Here is a 21,559-nt window from a genome sequence, read left to right as displayed (position 1 = left end):
AGCCCCGAACCCCTGACAACTTCACTTCTCATAGCGGAGGCTGTGTGCGGTCTCTCCGAGCCGGGAGGACCCCGTCGGTGGCCTGGGCCTGGCTGGCCTCCTGTTTGGAGCCAGCTTCCCCTTCACGGCGAGGCGGGGCATTGGATTCATCCCCTTCTCACCTTTTAGAGTCTTGCGTTGTGGCATTGCGGAAAAGTGCATACGACATACGTGTGTAGAGAACAGTTAATAAAACACCCCGATAGAAACACACGTTGCCAGCAACCTGAGGAGCTGTGCACTTCCTAGCGGCATGTGCCTTTCCTAGCGTAATTCCCTTCCGAATTTGACTGGTGGAATCATCGCACGTGTATATGCATGCAATACAGTTTTTCCTTTGGTTATGTTGAAACTTGTGGCATCAATATTATGGGGTTTGGGTGGTGTTACAATAATAATAGTTTAAATGTGTGCCTAGCTGTTGGTAGTTTTCAGTATTGTCTGATATTCCATTGTGTGGATGTAACATTGTATCTATTGTCTACTCTCTTCGGTTCCGGTTTGGGCTGCTCACACTAGTACTGTAAACCTTGTTTCTGGGTGCGAAAGTGCAAACCTGCTGGAGTTTGCACTCCATTCGGCCAGTCCTTGGAGTCCTAGGACGTTGGTTAGTTCTTGGAGCCTGCAGACAACCCCAAACTATAGTCTTTCTGAGACACATTTTCAGTTTGGTTGGCAGTTCCTGGGAACCTTCGTCCCTATTCCTGCTCCCTATTCCTGCTAACCGTAACTTTTCTCCTTGACTATTCCAAAAACCAGAGCAGCATTGCGTCACTTCTGATTTCTGATGATGCCTTACCCAGCCCTAGTGAACAGTCCATACGAGATGATTTATCCAGTTGTGAGTGTAAAAACAAATGGCCAGGAGACTTTTCAGTGGTTTTTCAAATATTCCTTTCACCAGGGGCCAAGGAACCTTTAGAAATTGTAATAGAAGAGTACTTCAAAAGTTCATAGAGAAGTGCAGGTTCATTTTTGGCAGAGAAAGTGTTTTGAAATTCACATAACACTTTTTTTTCCCCATAATGCATACTTTCCAAGTACTGTGAAAAAAACGTTGCAACACAGTAAACTTTTTTTTTTCCAAAAGAGGTTTTTACTTATTTATTTAATTTTATTTCTTTTTATTTGAAAGGCAGACTTACAGAGAAAGGAGAGACAGAGAGAAAGATCTTCCAGTCACTAGTTCACTCCCCAAATGTCCACAATGGCCAGAGCTGAGCCAATCTGAAGCCAGAAGCCAGAAGCCAGGAGCTTCTTTCAGGTCTCCCATATGAGTGAAAGGTCTCAAGACTTTGGGCCATCCCTGACTACTTTCCCAGGCCACAAGCAGGGAGCTGGATGGGAAGTGGAGCAACTGAGACAGGAACTGACGCCTGAATGGGATCCTGGCATTTGGAGGTGGTGTATTAGCCTAGTGAGCCATGGCAAACTCAATACTTTGATTTCCATTGTTCCAGGAGACTTTTGAAGTTCCCTCCTAGGTGTTGCAACTGCCCGTGGATCTGTCAAACCAGAGTTCCTGCATTGTGTGCAGAATTGTTTCTGTAGGATGGCTGTAACTCTCATGACCTACATCCGTGTTAGGCAAGTGAAGGAAGTCACTAAGTGTATGTTTACAGAAGTTAGCCTGACTTGCAGGCAGCTTGTCTTACTGGCTTCCGTGGAAGGACTTGTGGCGTAGGAGGTGCCTTTGCCCCTGGCTGCCCAGGTGCTCAAGGCTGTGCCAGCTGACCCAAAGCCTCTTCTTTCAAGTCTGCATATGCGCAGTCCTTTCACCCCTGATGTTGTGGTTTGCTTGGTATCATTTTGTGGCTCCCTTATGTTAAAAGCTGCTTAGAGGTACAATCCCAGAAGCCGTATGTCCATCAGAGGTTTCTACCAAGGCTTGAGTGAAAAAAACACTGTTTTGTTTGTTTGTTTGTTTGTTTTTGGTTCATTTAAGGGACTCCTTGAATTTCCTGTTTTTCTCTTGTTTTTTTTTTTTTTCTGTGTATGTGTTTCCTTCCCTGTAAGTTTTGGAGAAGGCCTGGGAGAGGGGAGTTGAGCTTGATTTAGTTGTCTTCTTATTCTGGTTAGTTGGAGGCCAGTTCCTGTCTACAGCTGTTGATCAGAATCAAGTGAAAATTGTGGTGTCTCGTGTGGCAATGTTTCTACAGGTGGCCTACATTCCAGGGAACAAATACCTTAGAGCTTTGATTAAAGGGAGTTTGAAAGGCTCAATAGTGCAGCTGTGGGGAAAGGCAAGGCTAAGTATCCCACTTCCTTGACAGTTGTTAATAACAGTAATCATAATGTTACAGCACCCATTTACTGAGTCTGTAAAATGTGCCAGCCAATAGGGTAAATGCATTATCTTCATCATCTCCTAAACTCAGTGTCACGGGAAACTACTGATTGAAGCCGGCGTCAGCAGAGGTGAAAGAACTCAGCAGAGCAGTGTGCCAGGATGAGCCTGCTGTGGCCAGAGCAGTGTGCCAGTGTGAGCCCGCCGTGGTCAGAGCAGTGTGCCAGTGTGAGCCCACCGTGGCCAGAGCAGTGTGCCAGGGTGAGCCCGCCTTGGCCAGAGCAGTGTGCCAGGATGAGCCTGCTGTGGCCAGAGCAGAGTGCCAGTGTGAGCCTGCTGTGGCCAGAGCAGTGTGCCAGGGTGAGCCCGCCGTGGCCAGAGCAGTGTGCCAGTGTGAGCCTGCCGTGGCCAGAACAGTCGGCCACTGTGAGCCTGCTGTGGCCAGAGCAGTGTGCCAGTGTGAGCCTGCTGTGGCCAGAGCAGCAATCAGGCAGGAGAGCTGGAAGTTGCTCCTGCAACACGGGCTGCTACCTGCAGTGTATTTCTGCAACCAGTTTATTCTTGGGTACAGCAGGTCTTATTGGTCATATTTGAACCTCTGAGGGGTGGAGCTGGGGAGGTTGAGCTGCTTTTAGGGTCCTGGGGCAAGAAGAGTTTGAGTGGGTGACAAAGTGGCAGCTTGGTGTGGTCCAACCTAATTGTCTACATTTTACACTTAAGGGGGCTGAGGCTGAAACTTCTTGTTAGTACACAGTTGTCTAACTGCAAAGTTTATGCTTCTTCCTTACTATATTAAGCTACTCAGTAAAGCTTTTAGCCAACTAACCAACAACAAATCCAGTTCCCTAGGCTCTTGTCGGTTGTGCCACCCGGTTTCCAAGATGGATGGTGGTATGCTTCTATAAAGCTCAAAACAGTACTGAGAACTCTATTTCTGTGTTTGACAGAATTCCATGAAATAATATAGATAGGTATTCTTTACAGGCAGTAACTTTGTTTCTGGGTGGCAGATAAATGGCATTCGCTAGCTCTCATAACCCATAAAATCCTGTGTATTGCTCAAGGAATTAAGTTGTAGTTCCTGATGGAAAGGACTTTGTGATAGAGAAAGCTTGGCCATTGGTGGCAGTGTTTAGCAAGTGCCTCTTTGCCTTTCCCTGAGATCTTCAGAAGGCAGCAAGAAGCAATATGAATGCATGTCAGAGGCCTGGTTTGCATCTCAAGGGCTGAAGCAAGTGCTGGCTTTACTTTATTGTCAAAGTATTCCATGCTCGAAAAGAATTCAGAATGTAGAACTGTATCCTGGAAAGGTGAAAATCTGGCTCTCCCAGGCCAGCTCCCTACTCCCAGCCACATGAGCCTCTGCTTTTTGTCTTGGTGGACTGTTTTCTATTCTGGAAGCTCTGAGTCAGTGAATATAGTGAAAGGAACTGAAGAAAACAAGTTCAACTGGGGATTTCTCATTTGGTAGAAAAATGGGAAATCCTGAGAGCTCAAGTGAAGTGGAGCTACGATCTAATTTGCTGTCCAACAAGCCCCTGCTTGGGCTTCAGAGCCTGTGCAGTGGGACAAAATCAGCCACACTGTCTTATTCTAGACAAGCACTGGGTGGAAAACGGAAGTCGGAGTACCAAAGTGCCTATTGCTTTTGAAATTTAGTTTCAAAATTGAGATATCAGCATGGATATTGGGCATAGCAGTTAAAGCACTTGAGGTGCCCTCATCAAGTACTGAAGTCCAGGTTTAGCACTCTGCTCTGCTTCCCATTCTGGCTTCCTGCTAATATGTACCCTAAGAGGCAGCAAGTGATGGTCCAGGGGGTTGGATCTCTGCCATATATGTGGGAGACTTGGATGGAATTTTTAGTCCCTGGAGTTGGCCCGACCCAGTCCCAGATTGTGGCATTTAGGTAGGTGCTCTGCCTGTCTCTTTCTGCCTTTTGTGTAAATAAAAATAATTTTAAAAATTTAAAGATTGAAGTAGCATGTCACCTCAAGTAGGAAATTTTCTTTTTGTTGAATAGTCCCAATAATCTTAAATCAGATGAGCTTATTCCAAACTGAATAGGTTGCCTCATTTTTGAGGCTCTCTCTCCTACAGTTTCCTCTCTTTATTAAGAGAAAAACTACGACAAAAGTTGTACTATGAAAGTCCTGCACACATAGATCAAACAGTATTTTGTTTCCACCAGACAGACAGTTCTAGGTTTGATTGGGATTTACACATGGTAAGAAAAAAAGCAGGTGACACCTGTGCCCCTCTTAGCAGCATTAAGAACTTCTGTAAAATCATACAAATAACATGTGGCCACCCAATGTTAAGTAACCTGGATTTTTTTTTAAAGATTTACTTAATTTTATTGCAAAGGCAGATATAAAGAGAGGAGGAGACAAAAAGATCTTTTGTCTGTTAGTTCACTCATCAAGTGGCCACAAGGCCTGAACTGAGCCAATCTGAAGCCAGGAGCCAGGAACCTCCTTGTCTGCAGGTCTCCCATGTGGGTACAGGGTCCCAGGACTTTGGACCATCTTCTGCTTCTTTCCCCTGCTACAAGCAGGGAGCTGGAAGGGAAGTGGAGCAGCCAGGACACAATCTGGTGCCCATATGGAAACCTGGCATGTGCAAGGCAAGGATTTGGCCACTAAGCCATTGCACAGGACTGAAGTATGGTGGATCTTTGGGCATGGAATATTTTAAGGACATGTGACTGCATGGAAGTAATATATACATAATGGTAACCAAACTTATACAGTAGAATTCAGATATATCACCGCTGATTATATCTGGAAGGACACAGAAACAAATATAACGTATTTGTAAACAAAAATACAAAGAAAGTAGTGAAACTGGCATAGCATAGGGGACAATATGAGTGGTAGTAATTACAACACTTGTATTGGGACAGTTACCGTCACTGCTGTTGGTTTGGTCTAAATCACACCACTCTGCACTAGTCAGTTTCAGTAAGGATCTTGACATGGGGATGAACATTTTGGTTAGCTGAGCTGATGCAGGTAATTGTCATGGTAGGACTTCTCACAACAGCCGTGACTTCTGCAAGAGGATAATACGAACTAACCACATGGCCCATCCCCATATTCTCTGAGGCTCTGGAGTTTCACTGGGGGATTTCTCTTTTGCATACAAAGGCTGACATTAGGCCCCTTTCCCTGAGTTCCCCGGTGTTTGCCCTCATGATGGATATTTGAACATTGTCATTGGCGAGTTCCTGATGTCAGGCTGGGACTGCGTGTAAAGCTGAGGCAAGCTGCCTTTGCTCTATTTCTTAGTTTAGGTGTTCATCAGAGGTCATTTCCTACTAGCAGCCAGTTCAGATGACTTTGATGCTCAAGAATCCTCTGATTAGTGGTGTTGGACAAAATTCGTTATATAAATGCAAAACTTATTTTAATTGTTAACATTATACCTATTTGAGTGTTTCCTTTAGTTCTGCCTTATGTGTCTTTGAAGACTTATCTTGCTCCTTAGGCTGCAGTGTGGTTGGCCTCTGTCCCTTCTGTCCACTGCATGTCCTCCTGGCTTAGAGCAGAGCCCGGGGCTTCCCATTGCCTTTCCCTCTGTCTTCATGACCAAGTGCAGCTTTGTAATGATTCCATAGTCCCAGCTGTCCAAAGAATGGCGAACCAGCAGCTGAACTTGGCTGCAGGTGATGCCATTCGTTTTTAGTTTCTCAAACAACTTTAATTCCAATAGTTTTAGTGTTGATAATAAAAGTCATATAATATAAATGTCTTTTACTGTTTAAATCACTAACATTCTAATTGCAAAAAGTGTTTGTTGGCTCCTACTGTGTGCAGGGCATATGCTGGGTAATACAAGAATATCTATTGAAGGCTGCAATGTGTATTTTCTCCCGTTCATACAGGGTAGTTCTGTAAGACACACACTCTGCTATGAGAGGGGAAGAAGGATCTAATGTATTTGGGGAGTTTTTTGGCTCTTAGGAGTAAGAAAATGATACTTGGGCCAGAAAAATGTCTTTATTATTAAAATTAAAGGAGCTAAGTTTGAAGAAGAAAGGTTATTAAAAATCTTTTTTTCTAAAAAATCAAGTGGATGATAAACTGTAATAACCACTGTTCATCTTAAAGGAAACAGAATTTTATAATCCTCAAAATATTGTGCCTGGGAAATTTTAAAGAACTAATTGATGTCATCACCTCTGGAGTTGGATTTAAAGCAACCTACCTTAAGAGGATGCTATGGGCCCAGCACAGTAGCCTAGCGGCTAAAGTCCTTACCTTGAACGTGCCAGGGTCCCATATGGGCACTGGTTCTAATCCAGGCAGCCCTGCTTTCCATTCAGCTCCCTGCTTGTGGCCTGGGAAAGCAGTCGAGGATGGCCCAAAGCCTTGGGACCCTGCACATGCATGGGAGACCCAGAAGAGGCTCCTTGGCTCCTGGCCTCAAATTGGCTCAGCTCTGGCTGTTGTAGCCTTTCAAGGACTGAATCAACGGATGGAAGATCTTCTCTGTCTTCCTCTCTGTATATCTGACTTTCAAAACACAAATTTATTACAAGTCAGTTAAATTCCTTTTATGTTTCCACTGTGTTAATTTTAACTTCTGTCTTGTTTGTATTTTAGATTTGGAATGGCCAAATATCAAGGCGAAGTTCAAAGTTTGAAATTGGATGATGATTCAGTGATAGAAGGAGTAAGTGACCAAGTACTTGTGGCAGTTGTGGTCAGTTTCGCTTTGATTGCTACCCTGGTATATGCACTTTTCAGGTGAGAATAAAGGACAAAAGAACTGAAATATTAAATGTTTCCCCAAGACATGGACTTTGACTGCTACTGATATGTAATGCTTGGTATGCAAAACAGGATCTCAGTGATGACATATATGAGGTATGCAAAAAAGTTGTAGAAAAAAGAAGAAATAAGTTTATGGGGCTGGTGCTAAGCTCAGCGAGGTGAATACCATGACGTTGACATCCTGCAGGGGCACAGGTTTTACATCTTGGTGACTTCTGATCCAGTACTCTGCTAATGGCCTGCGAAAGCAGTGGACAATGACCCAAGTACTTGGCCCTCTGCCAACCATGTGGGATACCCAGAAGAAGCTCCTGGCACTGGCCTGCACCAGCACTAGCCATTTTGTGTACATCTGGGGAATAAACCAATGAATGGAAGATACTGCGTTCTTTCTCTCTCTCTCTACCTCTGTAATTCTACTTCCAAAGAAATAATCTTTAAAAAAAAAAAAAAGAGAGAGAATAGTCTATACTGTTAAAAAATTTTGAAATTTGGGCCCAGCACAGTAGCCTAGCAGCTAAAATTCTCGCCTTGCACATGCCTGGATCCCATATGGGCTCCAGTTCTAATCCCAGCTGCCCCACTTCCCATCTAGCTCCCTGCTTGTGGCTTGGGAAAGTGGATGAGGACAGCCCAAAGCCTTGGGACCTTGCACCCATGTGGGAGACCTGGAAGAGGCTCCTGGTTTCATATCAGCTCAACTCTGGCCGTTGTGGCAGCTTAGAAAGAGAATCATTGGTCGGAAGATCTTCCTCTCTGTCTCTCCTCCTCTCTATATATCTGACTTTCCAATAAAAATAAATATTTAAATAAATAGAGAGTTTTCTCAAGATAAAAAAAACTTTAAAAATGCTTTGAAATTCATGCTTTGAAGAGGTCATAAAAATGTGCATTATGAAAAACGCTTACATGCATGATTTTAACAAATTGTATAAAAATAAACTTAAAACAGCAAGTGTTGTGATGGAGCAAGCGTAACTGCCACCTGTGACTGTTCACCTTCCAGTCCAGCTCTCTACTGATGGCCTGGGAAGGCAGCATAGGATGGTCCAAGTCCTTGGGGCCATGTGGGAAACCTGGAAGAAATTCCTACCTCCTGGCTTCAGATCATCCCATCTCTGACCATTGTAGCCATCTGAGGAGTGAACTAGCAGATGGAAGACCTCTGTGTCTTTCCTTCTTTCTCTATAATTCTGCTCTTTAAAAAAAATCCTTTAAAAAAGACACAGGTAAATAAAATGATTTCACATGTTCATGGATTGAATGATTTTATTGTACTTGACCCCAAATATCTCAGGTAACAAAAGCAAAGACAGACAAATGGAATTTCATCAAACTGAAAAACTTCAGCACAGAAAAGGGAACAATCAGCAGAGTGAAGTAGGCCACAGAGAAAATATTAGGACATTGTACATCTCTGATAAGGGGTTAATATCTAAAATGTACAAGGAACTCAATTCCATAGCAAGAAAACAGATTGATTATAAAATGAGCAGAGGAGTTCTGCAAAGTGAAGCCTGAAATCCAAGGTCACAATAAAGCATCTGAAATTCATTGCCAGGATCGTGATGGTACAGGAAGGGAACGTGGAAGATGCATACAGGACCCTAAGCAAAATCCTCACGATGGGCATTAACTGATGGTGGTAGTGCTAAGGGAAGCCTTCCCGGCCAGCAGAGGGAACGCCCTGAAGCTGTGGACGTGACCCAAGCAGTGAACTTGGTGTTGTGAGAGACTCTTACCAGGTCCATGGTAGAGCTGCTGAGGCCCATGGATAGAAGGACCAGTGTGAACACCTGGGTCCATTTTGGGTGTCCACTCTTGTTTTGCCAAGCCCATTTGCTATTATCTTTTCCTACAATAAAGGTAACAAGTAAAAAAAGAAGGCCTGTATATAAAGGAGCATTTCTCCAAATAAGACATACAAATGGCTAGCAAGCATGTTGTTCACCCCTTATTCACCAAGGAAATGCAGTTTAAAACCACTGCGAGAATAGCTAACGTCTGTGAGAATAGTTGTGTCCAGAAAGGTGGAAGATAGGAGCCTTGGGTTATGGTGCAATGTGCAACACTGACATATCAGTACTGGTTCATCTCCTGCCTGCTCCACTTCCAATCCAGCTTCTTGCTAATGTGCCTGGGAAAGTGGTGAAAAATGACCCAAATGCTTGGGCCCCTGCCACTCATGTGGGAGACCTGGAGTTCCTGGCTCTTGACTTTGGCCTGGCTGTGAGGCCATTTAGGGAGTGCAACAGCAGATGGAATATCTCTGTCTCTCATCTCTGTCATTCCCCCTCTCTCTCTTTGTGTAACTCTGCCTTTCAAATATTAGCATAGTAGTAGTATTAGCATATAACCCAGCAATCACACTTGCAAGTATCTAGCCAAAGAAAATTAAATCAATATGTTAAAGCGATTTCTATGCTTGCATGTTTTTGCAGCATGGTATGATATGGAATAAATGTAAGTGTGCCTCAGAAGATAAATGAATAAAGGCTTAAAAGGAAAAGCAAAGCTGTCATTTTCAACAATATGGATGAACCTGGTGAACACAGTGCAAACTGAAATAAGTCAAGCTTGAAAAGATACTTCATGGTCTCACTTATATGTAGAATGTGAAAGAACTGAATTCGTAGAAGTACAGCCTGGAATAGAATGATGCTTTCCAGTGGCTAGGAGAAATAAAGAATACGAAGCTTCCGTTAGAATAAATAAAGAGATGAAGAAGAAAGTATTAGCCTTTTAAAAAACAGTTATTTTTGTTAAAGTAAAGATAATATTTCTATGACTTACTTTCTAATTTCCCCACTATGAATATTTATTATTTGCATAATAAACACTTTTCCCCCTCAGAGTGAATTGATGTGAAGTCCAAACTAAAGAGTTTCCATTCAAACAATAACTTCCTATCTCTTCTCTCCCAGCTCCCATTAACTCCTTTACTTCTTCTTGTAAAATCACATGATATTTCTCCTTTTCAAAGTCTGTTTGTGTCGCAGTGGCTGACCGCCTGGGCTAAGGGGCTGGTTCCTCAGTCGGGCTCCTTAGTTGAGTGGCCTGTTCCCTGTGTCGGCCTGGTCTGTTGAAGGAATTGATGGGGGAAGCTAGCAGATGAGACTGTTCTTCCTCTTACTCTCTGTAATGTAAACTAAAACGCGTTTACACTGTACCATGTGGCAGAACCCCATCGTTTTTATGACTAAATCCTATTTCATTGTATGTATATACTGCATTTTATTTATCCATTCATTTTTAAATAAGACATGTGGCTTTCTATCTTTTGACTGGTGCAAAGAATAATAATGAACAGGTATTTGTTGTGAATCTCTGCTTTCAGAAGGAATGGCATGGCTACATGGCAATTAAGTTAAACTTTAAAAAAAAAAGTTTTATTTTTATTTGAAAGGCACAATCACAAAGAGAAGAAGAGGCAGAGAAATATCTTCCATCTGCTGGTTCACTCGCGAAAACAGCTGCAATAGCTTTAGCTGAGCTGATCCAGGATCCAGGCGCCTCTACCAGGTCTCTCACGTAGGTGCAAGGAGCCTAAGGACTTGAGCCGTCTTCCTCTGCTTTTCCAGGCCATAAGCAGGAAGCTGGATCAGAAGTGGACCAGCTGTGATGAGAACTGGTGCCCATATGGGATGCCAGTGCTAACAGGTAGAGGATTAGCCTATTAAGCCATCACACCAGCCCCAATCATATTTGACTTTCTGAGGAACTTCCAGACTGTTCTCCACAGCAGTCCCTGTTTCTCATTCCCACCAGAAAAACATGAAGCTCCCATTTTCTCAATATCCTTGCAAATACTTGTTATTTACTGTTTTGTTTTTAATGATAGCCATTCTCATGGGAATGAAGTAGTATCCCAGTATGGTTTAATAATTTTTAAAATGTATGTATTTAAGAAGCAGAGACAGGAGAGAGATCGAGAGAGCCCACCCACTGGTTCATTCTCCAGACGCCCACGATGACTGAGTGGCTGAGACTGAGGCAGGAAGTCAGGAGCTCAGGCCACTCAGCCCATGTGGGTGGCAGGAGTCAGCTGCTTGAGCAGTGAACACTGCCCTGGAAGGTGTGCAGCAGCAGACAGCTGGAATCAGGAGCCAGACAGAACAAGGTGAGCCTGGTACTCTGATGTGAGCGTAGACTAAACCCTGGCTGTGGTTTTCATTTCCATTTTTGTATCACTGAGGCTGAACATCATTTCATATGCTAACTGGCTACTTTGAACATTTTTAGATTGTGAGATTTGCTTTTTGTCTCTGAGTTATATAAATGTCCTTTATATTCTTATATTTTTAGCAGATACGTGATGGAAAAATATTTTCTCACATTGTATGAATTGTAAGTCTTTGATAATGTCCTTTGACGTGCCAAGCTTTTAATTTTAATGAAGTCCATCTGCTCTTTTTTGTTGTGACCTTTGCTTAAGAAATAATAAGATTTATTTTATTTTTATTTGAAAGGGACAGTTACAGAGAGGAGAGACAGAAAAAGAGAGATATTTCGTCCTGTGGGTCACTCCCCAAATGGCCACAACGGCCAGAATTGGACTGATCAAAAACCTGGAGCCAGGAGCTTCTTCTGGGTCTTTCACATAGGTGCAGAGATCCGAAGACTTGAGCTATTCTCCTCTGTTTTCCTAGACCACAACAGGGAGGTGGATCAGAAGTGGAGTAGTCAGGACTTGAACCTGCATCCATATGGTATGACAGCACCACAGCCAGAAGCCCAGCCTACTAGGCCATTGTACCAGCCCCTTGCTTGTGCTCTTGGCCTCACCTTAGAAATCACTGGCTATTCCAAAAATTTTGGGGAAAAAATGGCATAGTTTTAACTCTTAAATTCAGTTCACATTTTGAATTAATTTTTGCATATGATATGAACCTAAGGGGCCAATTTCATTCTTTTGCATGTGGATAAGTAGTTTTACCAGGACCATTGGTTGGAAGTATGCCTTCCTAGTGAGTGATCCTGGCATACTTGTCAAAAGTCAAATACATGTCCAGTGCCCTGGCTCAAGAACCTAATCATACGCTGCAGGTGCCAGCATCAGTTTAAGCACAGGCTAGTGTTCTAACTGCTCCACTGCTCAATTGGCTCCCTCCTGATAGCCTGGTAAAGCAACAGAGGATGACCCAAGTCCTTGGTCCCTTGCAGCCACATGAGAGACCTGGAAGAAGCTCCTGGCTTCCAGCTTTGGATCAGCCCAGTTCTGGCTATTGTGGCCATTTGGGGAGTGAATCAGCAGATGGAAGATTTTTCTGTTTGTAAATCTTCCTTTAAATAAAAATAAATGTCTTTTTAAAAAAAAACGCGCAATGTCTTTGGGCTGTTGGAACCAGTCACCATGGACTGGACTGGATTGGATGCCTTGGTATTTACCCACTCACAGCTCTAGAGGCTGGGTGAGATCAAGGTATTAGGGATCTGGTTTCTTTTTTTTTTAAGATTTATTTTTATTATTTTTTTATTGGAAAGGCGGATATACAGAGAGGAGAGACAGAGAGGAAGATCTTCCGTCCGATGATTCACTCCCCAAGTGAGCACAACGGCCGATGCTATGCCGGTCCGAAGCCAGGAGCCTCTTCCGGGTCTCCCACGCGGGTGCAGGGTCCCAAAGCTTTGGGCCGTCCTCGACTGCTTTCCTGGGCCACAGGCAGGGAGCTGGAAGGGAAGCGGGGCTGCTGGGATTAGAACTGGTGCCCATATGGGATCCCGGGCATGCAAGGCGAGGACCTTAACCACTTGTGCCACCGCGCCGGGCCCGGGATCTGGTTTCTGACAAAGCCTATTTCCTGGTTTACAGATTGGCTGTTTCCTTACTGTAGATTCATGTGGCGGGCTCACCCATGTCTCTTCTAATAAGGGCACTAAGCTTATCATGAAGGCACAGCTGTCCTGACCCAGTTACTTCCCGAAGGTCTCACCTGCACACACCACTATTCTGTGAATTTGGTACAGGATGCAAACACACAGTCATGGCAGCTGTGCCGGTCAGAGCTGCTTCCTAGGCTCTGCTTTCTACCCCATTGGTTTCTGTATCCTATGACAGTACCACTCTCTTCTGACTAGTGTAGATTTCTAGTGATTTTCAAACCAGTGAATGTTGGCTTTTACAGTTTCATTCTTTTTCAAAACTGTTTTGCTGATTTGGGAGTCCCTTGAGATTTCATAGGATGTTCAGAATGATTTTTTTCTTCTGCAAAACAGGATTTTGATAGGAGCTTTGAGTCTATAAGTAGATGGCTTTGGGTGGTATTTTGTTTTTCAAGAACATTGTCTCTGAACAGAATTTCTTTCTATTTGTGTTTTTTTTTTTCAGCTATAATTAATTTGTTCTCTCTTTTAAAAATATTTATTTATTTTTATCTGAAAGTCAGATATACAGAAAGGAGGAGAAACAGAGAGGAAGATCTTCCATCTGATGATTCACTCCCCAAGCAGACACAATGGTTGGAGCAGAGTCGATCCAAAGTCAGGAGCCAGGAACCTCTTCTGGGTCTCCCATTTGGGTGTAGGGTTCAAGGCTCTGGGCCGTCCTTGTCTGCTTTCCCAGGTCACAAGCAGGGAGCTGGATGGGAAGCGGGGCCACTAGGATGTGAACTGGTGGCCACATGGGATCCCAGTGTGCGCAAGGCAAGGACTTTAGCCACTAGGCTACTGTGCCTGGCCCACACGTTTGTATGTTTTGATTCAAACTTTCTGTGACAAGGCTTAGGTATCATTTCCCCTCTTAGATCAGAGGTTCCTAGCTCTTTCGAAGGCTTGCATACAACTTAAATGTTTGCTAATTCTAGTTTTTCCTTTCACAAAACAAAGAAGGAGCATAAATTGTTGGAAAATATGGTAGCAACAAATATCCTGGAGCCACCACTGTATTTGGCACCTTACTTTAGCCCAACTTGAGGCCAAATGTCATGTCATTTTATCATAGCTAACATGATCACATGTTCCAGATATATTCTAGTGTGGGTCTTAGTTTACTTTAAATCATCCCGTTGTCTAAGAAGTTTTTAGTTCTGTACTCATAGCTGCCAATCATATTTAATTGCCTGTACTACACCTTGGGCTGTTCTTGTTCTTTGGCTCTACTTTGATTTCTCAGATATTCTAACAGATCTAAGAAATCCTACATCTTCACTTTTTTTGGAAAGAAGCCAAATTAAAGAATTTCTAGTAACAAGGTTCTTGCCTATGCTCTGAAAAATAGGTCCTCTTTTTTTTTTTTCCAAATGAGAAGAAGATAGTCTGAAAGTCTGGAAAATTGGGCCCCAGCGCGATAGCGTAGTGGTTAAAGTCCTCGCCTTGAATGTCCCAGGATCCCATATGGGTGCTGGTTCTAGTCCCAGAGGCCTCTCTTCATATCCAGCTCCCTGCTTGTGGCCTGAGAAAGCAGTCGAGGATGGCCCAAAGCCTTGGGACCCTGCACCCACATGGGAGAACCAAAAGAAGCTCCTGGCTCCTGGCTTCGGATTGGTTCAGCTCCAGCTGTTGTGGCCACTTGGGGAGTGAATCATCAGACAGAAAATCTTTCTCTGTCTCCTCCTCTCTCTCTGCATATCTGCCTTTCCAATAAAAACAAAGAAATTTTTAAAAAGGAAAAAAAAAGTCTGGAAAGTTGCCATTTAGCTGGATAGTCACCAGTATTTAAGGTGAACAGTGAGATGCTTCCTATGTTAGGTTGTTAATACTTTGCATTTATATAAAATGTCTCCTTTTATAGATCACTTATTCACTCAGAAGAATGCAACTTTTTTAAGATTTATTTTTGTTTTTATTGGAAAGTCAGATATTCACAGGAGCAGAGAGGCAATCACAATAATTTGGGAGCATTTAAAGTCATTTCCTTATATCTTTGTATACTTTTATTAGATACTTGACTTTGATGTCCTCTCTGCACTAATGCTTTTTTAAAAATTTGCACTTTGTACTAGAAATCGCATAATCACAGGACATATTTTTAAAATGATCTGTAACCCATTAGGATATTTGGGTTCTTACATCTGTTGGATATGGATTAAAGGTTTATTGTATTTTGTTTAACAGAAATGTACATCAGAACATTCACCCAGAAAACCAAGAGCTGGTAAGGGTACTTCGAGAACAACTTCAAACAGAACAGGTACTGCTCCCTAAAGATGTGTGTTTCTGTCACTGCATGAGTGTACAACACAATGAAACAGTTGTTATTGATCCTAAAGGCGGGCTTCCTTGCAGCTTCAGATTACCTAACGTCATTCAGTGACTGCACTTTCAGATCAGACAGCTTGATCGCTCTTATCAGTTCATGCTTTCTTTGTTAACTTTTAAGGTTAAAGACAACAATTTTCCTCCTATTTGTGTAGAAATAATCACTGCTTAACTGGCCTTAGTGAAACATAGTGGGGAAACTCTAAAATCAATTTCCTTAAGAACTATAAAGAATTGACTAAAAGAGATGACTTTTAAAAGAATAGTCCCCCTGCCCAAAGGTAACACAGCTGGTGAGACAATGAAGTAAACCTTTCTTCTTTGCCTTTTTGGTTTTCACCAAATTTCTAAGAACCAGAAATGTACTATTCTTTATGAATTGTGATATTGCACACATTCAGGCCAAAATGGCTAACATCAAGAACAAAAATTAAAAATTGCTTTCCTATCTGATTAACTTTAGTTCCATTGAAGGTTCTGTAGTTTTTCCAGTTATCAAATAATTTTTAAACATCTACGATGTGCCAGACATTGTCCTAGGCATTGATAGATGTGAGCTAAACAGATAAAACCTCCCAGCCTCACCGAAATGTATTGCTGTAAGGGTTTAATTACATTAGTAGTATTCTGTTCCAGAATTACTATCAGTATTCCATGTTGGGAGAGTGTTTTAATAAGCACAGTGATTTTGCAAACTATTTCATATAATCTGTAAGCATGATTAATTAGGTAGCTATACTTATTCTCATTAATGTGTTGGATTAATGTTTGTTTAACTGAGCAGTAGTAATTGTGGGAGTGGGTCTGCCTCTGCAGGAGTCCCTGATTTTTTTGTAGCATTGTTCCATTCATTTACCTTCTACCTTCCTTCCAACATGACCTATAGCTGTTAGTGTTAGAATAAAGCTATTAATTTAACTTATTCTGTGTTGTTAAAAAAAATGATTGCCACTAGCCACATGTGGAGAGTTAAACTTGTGCTAATGTTAAATCCAGTTTAAAAGTCAGGGCTTTAGTTCCAGTGAGCATTTCTAGTATGACACAAAACTGGCTGCCATATGGAAAGCACAGATTAAGATTTCCATTACTGCAGCAAGTTCTATTGCACAGAACTGCAACTGAGGTTTTTGTCAGTATGTGCCAAATATTAATGATAAGGGCCATGTTAGGTATGATACATTTTTCTTTCTCATATTATTAAAACTGGCATAAATGACCAACATATCAACCTTCCTAGAAAATAATTTAGCATTTATTGTTCAACTGCTGCACTGGCTCAGCCTCGTGCTTCTCAGAATAATGTGTTTATCCCAGGAGTCAAAGAGAAACTCATGAGTTAATCTGAGTTTTAGCTTTCAACTTGTTCAAGTTGCAAGATGGAAACAGGCAGTGTATATGAGACCAGCACTGTAGCTTCATAACTTTATCAAAATTTTAAAACTTTAAACTGTGACAATCTTAAGCTTGCCGAGAATTGCATGTTATTGATTTTGTCCTTAAATATCACTTAGCAGGAGGTTACTTTGGAAACTCTGAGGTGTACATGTGTACGTGTTTCTTTACCAGGATGCCCCTGCTGCTGCCCGACAGCAATTCTATACTGACATGTACTGTCCAATCTGTTTACATCAAGCCTCCTTCCCCTTTGAGACAAACTGTGGACACCTTTTCTGTGGTAAGCAAGTAGTGCTTTGACCCATGTGTGCATGTAGGTGAGAGTCCTAATTCTCCCCTTATCACATTTTATCTTTCATCAGTAGGGTAATCTGATATTCTACTCTATTCGTGAATCAAGTGTACTTAGCATATGATGTAGTAAATTATGTAATTTAATATGTATATTCTCTTTAGTATGTAATGTATCATCTGTTAATTCAGTGATTTAAAAAAAAACCGAATTGTTCAGCTTCTCAATATCCAGAAACATGTGTTTCTTTGAATAGTAATTCAAATATAGTTAGTCTTAGGGCCTCACTGCATCTCTCCTTGTTCATCTCTTTCTGGTAGTTTCATTCTTTTTTTAAAGATTTTTTGTTGTTGTAAAGTCAGATTTATAGAGAGAGACAGAGGGAAAAATCCTTCACTGATTCACTGCCCAAGTGGCTGCAGTGGCTGGAGCTGAGCCTATCCAAAACCAGGAGCCGGGGCTTCTTCTGGGTCTCCTATGTGGATGCAGAATCCTGAGGCTTTGAGCCATCCTCTGCTGCTTTCCCAGGCCATGAACTAGCATCCGTATGGGATCCCAGTGCATGTGAAGAGAGGACTTTAGTCACTACGCTACTGTGCTGAGCCCAATTTCATTTATTCTTTATCCTTACCAAGGCAGGAAAATTCTTCCTTCAAAAACCCTCCCTGAGAGCTTCCCATAACTGTCCTATCTTTGAGTTACTGTAAAAGTTGCTAGTTTCTGTTTGTAGCTTCAAGAGAGTTAAAGAACAGCAAGAAACCCAGAATGACCTTGAGACTACATATTATCATTACCTTCAGAAAGATATTATGGTGAATGAGATATTTTATTGTTTAGTGTTTCCAAACTAGAGTGGGGGAGACAGTTATTACAAACCTACATGTGCTAGACACTTCACTTCATCTCATCTAATCCCATAAATGGGGAAACTGAGGCTCAGAAATCTCACCAAGTTTAATTCAGCTGCTCGGCAAATAGAGCCCGATTTTAAACTTAGGTTTGTCTGAAACTCTTACGTCTAATTCTGCTTTATGTGACTCATGGCATATATAACAAAAAGACTCAGCCAACAGCTGAATTGTCCAGTCACTACACATTTTTATGTTTTTTTATAAATCTTTTTTTTTAAGATTTATTTTATTTTTATTGCAAAGTCAGATATACAGAGAAGAGGAGACACAGAGAGGAAGATATTCTGTCTGATGATTCACTCCCCAAGTGACTGCAATGGCCGGAGCTGAGCCAGTTCCATGCCAGGATCCAGAAACTTCTTCCAGGTGTCCCACACAGGTATAGGGTCCCAAGGCTTTGGGCCATCCTTGACTGCTTTCCCAGGCCACAAGCAGGAAGCTGGATGGAAATTGGAGCTGCCGGGATTAGAACTGGCACCCATATGGGATCCTGGTGCGTTCAAGCAAGGACTTTAGCCACTAGGCCACCACACTGAGCCCTACACTTATTTTTATTTATCAGTAATATTTTTTTCTATTTGAATGAGTATGTGTAATTGTGCCCAAAATGCACCAAATTTTCACACAAAGATTTAAAACTTAATACACAATGATCCTATAAATTGGTTTCTCCCTTGTGTATCTTTTATCTAACTTCATCACAAAATTCTTATTTATTTGAGAAACAGAAAGAGATCTGCCATCCATTGATCAGCTGCCCAGATGTGCACAGTTTGGGACTTGCAAGGCTGAAGCCAGTAGCTGGGAATTCAGTCCAGGTCTCCCAAGTGGATGGTGAGCACCCAGTCATTTGAAGCAACATCTGCTGTCTCCCAGGGTGCACACTAGCAGGAAGTTGGAATCTGGATTGGATGAAACTCAAGCCTAGGCTTTTGGATATGGAATGCAGGTGCCCCAGGTGGCGGCTTAACAGCTGTACAGTCACTCCATCACAGAATTCTCAGATACAGTGAGTGTTATTTATGAGTTGGGAGTGACATAAATATTTCAAATCCATACCTTGCAATGCAGAGTTTTCTATAGCTTGTGCTTATTTAGTAATTGAGTCTTATTATTGTTTTTATTCCATAGTTTCAACCTCTTCCCTAAAGATTTTTTTTTGCCTGAGTGACTAAATAATTAGAAAATGTTGTTTGCAGTTTAATTATCTTGTTGAGAATGTTACTGAGCAGGAAAAGAATTGAAGACTGGGTGGGGAGAAGGACATGACCATCATGGAAGGCAGCTGCTGTTGTGCCGCAAAGCCTCTGGGAGTCCTGCCTCTCCACCTGGCACTGCCCTCTCCTGAGCCTGGAGGTGGTCTTGGCCGTGCTTTGGCAGAGTGCTTACTCCACACAGAGGTGGGCACAGTCAGTGCAGTCTGCCAGGTGACGTTGGCCTGTTTGCCAACCCAGGCTTAGGTAATTCACTGAGTGGACAGTCCTGCCCACTGAAGGACTGACTGTGTTGCACTCTGATACCCTGCTATTAGATACTTTGATTTAGTGTCTGTACATTCAGAATTGTAAAACAAAGCCAGTGATTCAGCTTCTCAATAAACAGAAGTACATTTTTGAATAGCTGCTCAAGTACATTCAGGTGTGCATAGGTTTAAAAAATTCTGCCCAAAGCAAACTTACCTTTTAATTCCATTTTGTGCAAACTTTTTGAAACACCCTTCTGTCAAGAGCACTTCCTATATGTAGCACCACAGTTATGTTCCGTTACAGTGAACCAAAAGAAGTAGCAGCAACTACTTACTGTATTTATAATCTGTGTTAGTTTAATTCTCCAGCAGTTATGTGAGGTCTTACGGCCATCTGCAAACAGACTCAAAAAGATTATGACCTAGATGGGGGTTACAGAGTCATCTCTCCACCCTCTGATTTAGGTGGAGACACCTTCATGGAGGGGGGAGTTAAGACAGAGGAACATGTCACACTTAAAACAGCATATGTGTATGAACTGGAATATTTGACATTACAGAGCTAGTTTTTCAGTGCAGGCTTAACTGGCCATTACATAATTTGGATAACAAGAACAACTGTGTCTTATGGACAAAAAAAATGTGGGACCGAATGAGTCAAAACGCAGTGAGTTTTTGGAGGAAAAGGTAGTAGACAAATAAGTCTCAGATGTTCTGTATAGTAATAATAATACTAACAGAGGAGGAAGTTTTGCTTTTGTACTTCTTCCATGCATGCAGGTTGCTCAGAGCGCTTCCTAAACAATGTTTAGCTAGCAGTACTTTATGAGAGGAAATATGTCCAGCAGAGTCTCATCCTTAAGTTGGTGAACAAGTAGTTCCCCGCAGTTGCTGTGATGTCCAGTTGGGATAGTCCCTGCTTAGCTCATCTGCTTGCCCCCAGCATCCTCTCACTCAGCGTCTGTTTCTGCCTCTGGCCTTTGTTTTTGTCTCTCATGTGTCCTCTCACCTATGTTCTCTGCCTGTCTAAATCTCCCCTTTCCTGCAAAGTTCACATCCTTTCTTGTCTGCAAGTTCCTCCCCAGTGCATCCTCCTTTGTACTCTTTTTGTACTTAAAAGTTAATAATATATATTTCAAAATCTAATTACTTTCTAATGGATTTCAATGTGTTACCTTGGTCTGCTCAGATTGCTTTTATTTGTTTTGCATTCTAAACCTTCTAGAGGAATAAAAAGAAGGGTCACAGATAGGCAAGAGTAGGAGCACAAAGGTGGGGCAGCTTTAAGGTGCATCGGGTCAAGCTGCTGCCTGCAAAGCCGTCATCCCACATCGGCGACCATTTCAAGTTCTGGCTGCTCCATTTCCAATCGAGCTCCCTGCTAATGTGCCTGGGAAAGCAACAGGTGGTGACTGCAATTCTTGGGCTCCTGAACCCATGTGGGAAACCTAGATGGAGTGCCAGGCTCCTGGCTTTGGACGAACCCCGCCCAGCCATTATGCTTGGGAGATCAACTGGCAGATGGAAGATTCTTTCATTGTCTCTCTCTGGGGATGAACCAGCATATGGAAAATTCTCTAATTCTCTCCCTTCCTCTGCTTCTCTCCCTCTCTGGAACTCTGCCTTTCAAATAAATAAATAAATAATTTTTCTTTAAGATTTATTTATTCATTCATTATAAAGTCAGATCTACAGAGAGGAAGATCTTTTGTCCACTGATTCACTCCCCAAGTGGCCACAACAGCCGGAGCTGAGCCGATCTGAAGCCAAGAGCTTCTTCTGGATCCCACGTGGGCACAGGGTCCCAAGGCTTTGGGCTGTTCTCTACTGCTTTCCCAGGCCACAAGCAGGGAGCCAGATAGAAAGTGAAGCTGTGGAGCTGCCTGGATTAGAACTAGTGCCTATATGGGATCCTGGTACACACAAGGCGAGGACTTCAGCCACTAGGCCATCATGCCAGACCCTATAAATAGCTATTTTTTGAAAATGCATCCATCTCAGGGTTCTGGCTTTAGGGTCTGCTTTACATATTTAAAAAAATACAAAGAGGGAAGCAGCATTTAACCAAGTTGTTAAGACCCCCACATCCCACATCAGAGTTCTTGGGTTCAGTTCTTGACTCTTATTACCCTGGGCTCCAGATTCCTGCCAGTGCAGAACCTGAGAGGCAGCGATGATGTCTCGACTCACTGAATT

The 21,559-nt window shown here is 42.4% G+C and overlaps 1 protein-coding gene across 3 annotated transcripts in view; it reads left to right on the top strand.

Moving 5' to 3' along the window:
- RNF170 (ring finger protein 170) overlaps window positions 1-21,559 on the top strand; it is a 34,723-nt gene that overhangs the window by 454 nt on the left and 12,710 nt on the right. For 2 of the 3 annotated variants that reach the window (XM_040994185.1, XM_040994186.1), the window contains exons 2-4: window positions 6,934-7,077; window positions 15,157-15,232; window positions 16,867-16,975. In XM_040994185.1, the coding sequence (XP_040850119.1) occupies window positions 6,941-7,077; window positions 15,157-15,232; window positions 16,867-16,975 (322 nt within the window). In that variant the 5' untranslated portion in view covers window positions 6,934-6,940. The remainder of the gene's footprint in view (window positions 1-6,933; window positions 7,078-15,156; window positions 15,233-16,866; window positions 16,976-21,559) is intronic. The other variant, XM_040994187.1, reaches the window with a different exon arrangement.

The sequence above is a fragment of the Ochotona curzoniae genome, unplaced genomic scaffold (assembly GCF_017591425.1).
Source record: "Ochotona curzoniae isolate NIBS_2020 unplaced genomic scaffold, NIBS_Ocur_1.0 contig_899, whole genome shotgun sequence".
NCBI lineage: Eukaryota > Metazoa > Chordata > Mammalia > Lagomorpha > Ochotonidae > Ochotona > Ochotona curzoniae.
The sequence above is the reverse complement of the archived record's forward strand: the minus strand, read 5'-3'. Positions and strand labels throughout refer to the sequence as shown.